The sequence below is a fragment of the Suricata suricatta genome, chromosome 17 (genome assembly GCF_006229205.1).
Source record: "Suricata suricatta isolate VVHF042 chromosome 17, meerkat_22Aug2017_6uvM2_HiC, whole genome shotgun sequence".
NCBI lineage: Eukaryota > Metazoa > Chordata > Mammalia > Carnivora > Herpestidae > Suricata > Suricata suricatta.
In genome coordinates this window covers 2,188,357-2,193,977 of record NC_043716.1, presented here as the reverse complement: position 1 = coordinate 2,193,977, position 5,621 = coordinate 2,188,357, and the positions used below count along the sequence as shown (strand labels likewise).

The following is a 5,621-nucleotide window of genomic DNA, read 5'->3' as shown; positions in this document are numbered from 1 at the left end:
CTGTAGACCAGCAAACTCAGGATTGGGAGAGTTCAAGAAGTCTAGGCTTTTCGTCTTCCACCCCAGAGACTCTCCTGGAACCTCCTTACCCTGGGGTCATTTAGGCCCCGGCTGATCCCTGCAGAAGGGGATGATGGGTCCAATGAGTGACTCACCCTGTTGCCGGGGTGACTGGTAGGAAAATCCTTTTAAGAAGCCAGGAGGCGGGGACGCTGGGACCCCCATGGGTCGTGGAGATGGGGGATGGGCTAACAGTTCTCTAGAGGATGAAGAATGGAGCACCGGGTGTGTGGGGGTGCTCCGGAGGGCCCCAAGTGGGGGCTGGGACACCAAGATTCTGCAGAGGTGCGGGGAAGGGGCAGAAGACTGGGTCACCACGTTCTGTGAGGCCGAGATAGTCCTGAGTCTGTTTTTCGCAGCTGGGACCAGCATAAACCGGCTCTTGTTTGATGGAGCAGAGACAAATTCGTCTGGGAACGAGGCAAGTGGACCAAAGCAAGACAAGGGGAGACGCAGGCAGCTTCGCCCTTTGCCCCACTCCCTCCTTCCTTCTCCCTGCAGCTTCCACCCCTTTCCCCACAGCCCCTGCCCCCCCTCCCTCGATGGCTCTCTCATGCCCCCTGCTGCTCCTTCCTGGCACAGCAGTGGCCCAGCTAAGGGAGTAGCAGGATTCCATTTCTTCCCTTCCTTCCAGACCTCTCTCCAGACCAGCGCAGCCACAGCGAGGGGAAAGCTGAAGTCCCACAGGCTGGGGAAGGAGGCGGGCTCCCGGTTCCCAGGAAGTGACCCATATCTGGTGCGCTCATGTGTGTCTGTCTGTGGGTGCTGCTGGACTCCCAGCCGGAGAAGTCCCCGCTTCCTTCCTCGGGAAGCTGACCTTGACCCCCAGACTAGGTTAAGGCCCCTGGTCTCCTAGCTCTTACAGTTCCCTTTACAAGGCTTATCAGTTTCCAATTATCCACGTACTTGTTAGTCTGGGAAGGAGACCTCCCCCCCCAGGGGACTGTGGGCAGCAAGAGGGCAGGAACCAAGGGGGGGCGTTTAGTCACCAATTCAGCCCACTGCTCAGTGCCTCATATGTTGCAAATACCCAGTAAAGACGTGTTGAATAAATGAATGAGTGACATTCAAGGGGGTACTCCCGTGGGGGTTTAATGGGTGGTGTTCGTGTCATTGCCTAGGCTCCGGGGACAGCTGTGAGTCCAGATGTTCTGACTTCTGCTCAGGGCCTGGTCCATGTCCAGCTTCTGGCCTTGTGCCCAGAGGCCATCCAAGCAAAAGGAGGCCAAAGCTGCCTCTCCTAGAGGGCGGGGGCACGGAGGGGTCGTTAGGGCAGCCTGGCCCACAATTCTCCTCCCCACCTGAGCTCTCTGACCTGAATTTTCTAGAGCACTTCCTCCCACCAGCTGTTTATCCCCTCTCTCCCTCCCAGAAGTTTGCTTTCCCCAGTAACTGCCCTCCGCTGCTTTCTCCTCTCCCTCTGGCTGATCCCAATGGTGTCCCATGGGACTCTCATACCTGGCAGGGCCCCCAGGAAGAGGCGCCCCTGGGGTTGGCCCCAGAGGTTGAGGAGAGAGCCAGGGCCCAAGAGAGGCAGGGCAAGGATCTCCTTCTCAGGTCCCTGGCTCAGGATTACCCCAGACGTGGTCAGCTTCAGCTGAAGATGGGGTCCCAAGACCAGAGGCAGATGCAGCGGCGGTCCTGATGCAGAGGACAGTATCACTTTCTGCAGAGCGAATGGAACAGGGACGTGACTGGGGGAGGAAAGAACGAACTGCCTGGACCCCTTGGGGCCCCGCCTCTTGCTGCCTCCACGGGGCCTCTGAGCTGCCACGCCTTCTGTCTACCAACCATTTCCGCCCCCTACATGCTGCCCCAATTTTCCTGGCTTGCTGTTCCCTACAACCACACGGATCCCAAGGAAATACAATCCAAATAAAAGCCATTTGTCAGGGCACCCTGCTGGCTCAGTTGGCAGAGCATTCGACTCTTGATCTTGGGGCTGTAAGTTCAAGCCCCATGTTCGGTGTAGAGATTACCTAAAAATAAGTTCTTGGGGCGCCTGGGTGGCTCAGTTGGCTGGGCAGCCCGACTTTGGCTCAGGTCATGATCTCACGGTTGGTGAGTTTGAGCCCTGCCTTGGGCTCTGTGCTGACAGTTCAGAGCCTGGAGCCTGCTTTGGATTCTGTGTCTCCCCCTCTATGTCCCTCCCCTGCTCATGCTCCGTCTCTCAAAAATAAATAAATGTTAAAAAATTAAAAAAAATAAATTCTTGGGGTGCCTTGGTGGCTCAATCAGTTGAGCATCCGGCTCTTGATTTCAGCTCAGGTCATGATCCCAGGATTGTGGGATCGAGCCCCGTGGTGGGCTCCTCGCCGACCATGGAGCCTGCTGAGGATTCTCTCTCTCCGCCTCTCGGCTCTTGTCCATTGCTAGCACATGTACATGCACATGTTCTCTCTCACTCTCTAAAATAAATAATAAATCTTTAAAAAAGTACAAGTAAAATGAAATAATTAATCTAAATAAATAAATGCCATTTGCTTGTTGTGGGCAGCTTCGGGATGTGTCCCTGCCCCCACCTTAAGCTTTCCTGATATTGACAATTTGGGGTCTGCCTTTCCCCCTGCTACTTCCAGGCTCCGCTGAATGTAGGCAGCACCCCCTCTTACTTGATCCTGGAGCTGGAGACTGAGCCAAGGAGGGTTTTCTGGGCTCCCAAGGGCAAGGAGGCGGCCAGAGCCGGCTGCCAGCTGGAGTCCCAGGTCCAGAGAGAAAGCCCAGGGCTCTGCATGAGGCTGGGGCAGGTCTGGGGGGAAAAGTGATCCTCCTGAGGACTCAAGGCTGGGAACTCATGGACGGAGACAACCATTGGTGAAGGGAGACAGGGCACGGAGCTGGCCACGGAGCGAAAACCCGCCTTTACCTCGGAGACTGAATTCGGCCCGAGCCCCTGGAGGGAAGAACGTGCCTGGCTGGGACTCCACGCTGCAGCTCCTGAGGCTACTACTGAGGGTGGACACCGAGGCCTGGGCCTGCTGGTCCAGCCAGCTGTCCCGGCGCAGACAGCCATCCAGGGCGGGGACCAGCTGGAGCCGGTGCAGGGAAGGGAAGACGCAGGGATGTGGCAATCAAGACATCCGAGCACCCATCCGGGCCTCTCCACACTCAGCTTATCCCCCTCTGAGACACAAGCCCTTGGCCTCTCCCATGAAGCTATGATGATGTCCCCTCTCCTTTAAAGTGTGGACTTAGACCCCCGTGGTCCCCCAGCCAGCACCATCTCACCAGCTGTGGTCAGTCCCCAACCCTGTAATGTCGTTACCGGCAGACGGAGACTGAAGGGAGCCAATGGCAGCCCCCCCAGTATAATCCTCATGAAGGACTGGGATGTGATGGCCAGAGGCCCATAGACCTGCCTCAGGCACAGCACCTCCTCCCCATCCACGCTCAGCAGCAGCGAATCCCCGAGGACCTTCACTTCCACCTGCAGGGAGGAGCGAAGCCCAATCAGAGGCCCCTGAGGCCTGCCTCCCCCACTGTCTGCAGAGGCAGCCAAGTGCGGCGGGAAGAACATGGCCTTGTGGAGACAGCTAGCATCCTTGGCTCACTCAGCACGTGAGCCTTGAACCCCCTTCTGAAAAAAACAGAGACCAGTGGGGGTTTTGTTGTGGATTAAAGAAGACCACAGCCCTAAGGGGTATGTCGCGAACCCGGTTCCATACCCCTTCCGCGGACCAGGTCGGGCCCAGAGCCAGCTCACCTGGTGCCACCTGCCATCGTCCAGCCGGGGCCCAGCGCCCACCGTCAGCTGGGCCAAGCGATTGTGCATTTGGATCTCGGGCCTGCCATCCCGAAGTCCCAGCATAAACCAGTCCTCCTGGGGGTCCGTGTCGCCATAAAATATCACTCCCTCTGGATCCCAGGTCTGAAGCTCAAAGGAAGAAGAGGTTCTGGAAGGACACAGAAGGAAAGATGGTGTGCAGGGTATGCCCTGTGGGGACAAAAGGCAGGACAAAGGGAAGATCCGAGGGACGGAACGTAGGCTCAGGGGACCAGGTGAAGGGGCTATGTCAACCTCATACTTCCTGATCTTGGTGAAGTCAAAGGTCATGACGGCAATAGGCTCTTGTCCTGAACCACTGCTGAGGTGCACAGCAGGGGAGTCCTGGATCCTCTGTCAGACAGAGAAAATAAAGGAGGTGGAACCAAGAAGGGACGCCAGAGACCCAGCGACGCAGGCCAGGCACACGGCTACTATTGCACAAGCAGAAGAAAGGAAGGAAGAGGGCAGTGCCAAAGCGTAGCTCATTTCACCGCGCACGTGGGCTGAGCACGTTGTCACAATCTTGCACCTGAATGGAGGGACTGGGTCTCGGGCCAGTACCTGGTGGCTGTGAGGCAGCAGCAGCAGCAGCAGCAGCAGCGGCACCAGCCGAGGCCATGTGGCCAGCGGGACTCTGTTCTCCATAATCAGGCGCGATCCTGTCAGTGGCTCAGATCACTCTGGGGAGATGTGTTGAGGACAGCCAGTTGGTGTTGGGTTAAAGGTTGCCCCGGGGGAAAGAAGCGGGGCAGGAGACGGGGCACTGACCCTCCACCCCCTTCGCTGGACAAATGGGGGAGGGACAGAGTTCCTCCACTCCGCTCCCCCTACTGGGAAACTGCAGGCACTGGATACCCCATACCCAGTTTCCCTCTCTCCTCCTAGAGCCTGACCTGAGTCAGACCGGCCTGACACCGCAAGCATCATCCTTGCTCGGTCAGAACAACAGCTGAGGGGTGGGCGCTGGGACAGTTAGGCATCCCACTTTGGCTCAGGCCCTGATCTCACCATTGGTGAGTTTGAGCCCCACCTCCGGCGCTCTGCTGTCAGCCTGGGGCTGTTTGGGATCCTGTGTCTCCCTCTCTCTCTCAGCCCCTCCCTCGCCCCAAAAGTAAATAAACATTAAAAAAAAAAAAAAAAGAACTACAGATGAAACGTGGAATAGCAAATATCTAGCTGGGTGACTCTGGGCAAGTCCTTCCACCCTGGTCCTTCAGTGCCCTCGCTCACAAAATGTGAAAAATAATACCTACTTGTTCTGCAAACACAGGGCCTGGTATCTGCCCTGAGCTCCTCCCTCACTATTTTCCCAGGCCTGTGAGGCTCCCCTCAGCGGGAGGTACTGTCCCTGCGTGTGATTTATCGGCTACTAAGAAGAGGCCCAGGCCGGCCCCCGCTCTGCATTATCTTTTCTTACCCATTTGTTGCAAGGTTTCACCGTGTACCGATAGAAATTCATCACCCTCTCCCTGACCCGTGTTGGAACACCACTACTCCGGAGAGAAGGAACATTCGGAGCCCCTCAAGACCCCTAAGAAACAACTCTCAGAGATGGAGCGGGTCGGGAGTAGGGGGTGGGGGGGAGGTGCTTAGGGCCAGGCGGCAGGTGACTTTTGATCCGTGGGGTTTCAAACACAGGGGCCGGGACACCCAGCACCCACGCAACCACAGTGAGGGAGTCTGCAGTCCGGCCTTGACCCCTGCCCTGGGGCCCAGTCACGGGGCCCGCGGTGGGGGGGCAGGGCTAGGCCCGGCGGGGCGTGCCTGCTCTGCCAGCGGATTGGCTGGCGGGGGC

At 57.7% G+C, this 5,621-nt stretch overlaps 1 protein-coding gene across 2 annotated transcripts; it reads right to left on the bottom strand.

Moving 5' to 3' along the window:
* Nucleotides 1-1,126: 1,126 nt before the first annotated feature.
* On the bottom strand, nucleotides 1,127-4,789 carry SHBG (sex hormone binding globulin). 2 transcript variants are annotated; one of them, XM_029927942.1, is made up of 9 exons: nucleotides 4,720-4,789; nucleotides 4,388-4,506; nucleotides 4,086-4,177; nucleotides 3,764-3,953; nucleotides 3,326-3,487; nucleotides 2,927-3,089; nucleotides 2,673-2,809; nucleotides 1,519-1,726; nucleotides 1,127-1,300 (listed from the first exon to the last, which is right to left on the bottom strand). In XM_029927942.1, the coding sequence occupies exons 2-9, from the start codon at nucleotides 4,469-4,471 to the stop codon at nucleotides 1,152-1,154; spliced, it is 1,185 nt and encodes a 394-aa protein (XP_029783802.1). In that variant the 5' UTR covers nucleotides 4,472-4,506; nucleotides 4,720-4,789; the 3' UTR covers nucleotides 1,127-1,151. The 2 variants fall into 2 exon arrangements, with proteins under 2 accessions (XP_029783802.1, XP_029783803.1); XM_029927943.1 differs by lacking the exons at nucleotides 4,388-4,506; nucleotides 4,720-4,789 and having other exon boundaries at nucleotides 4,079-4,171.
* Nucleotides 4,790-5,621: the final 832 nt, after the last annotated feature.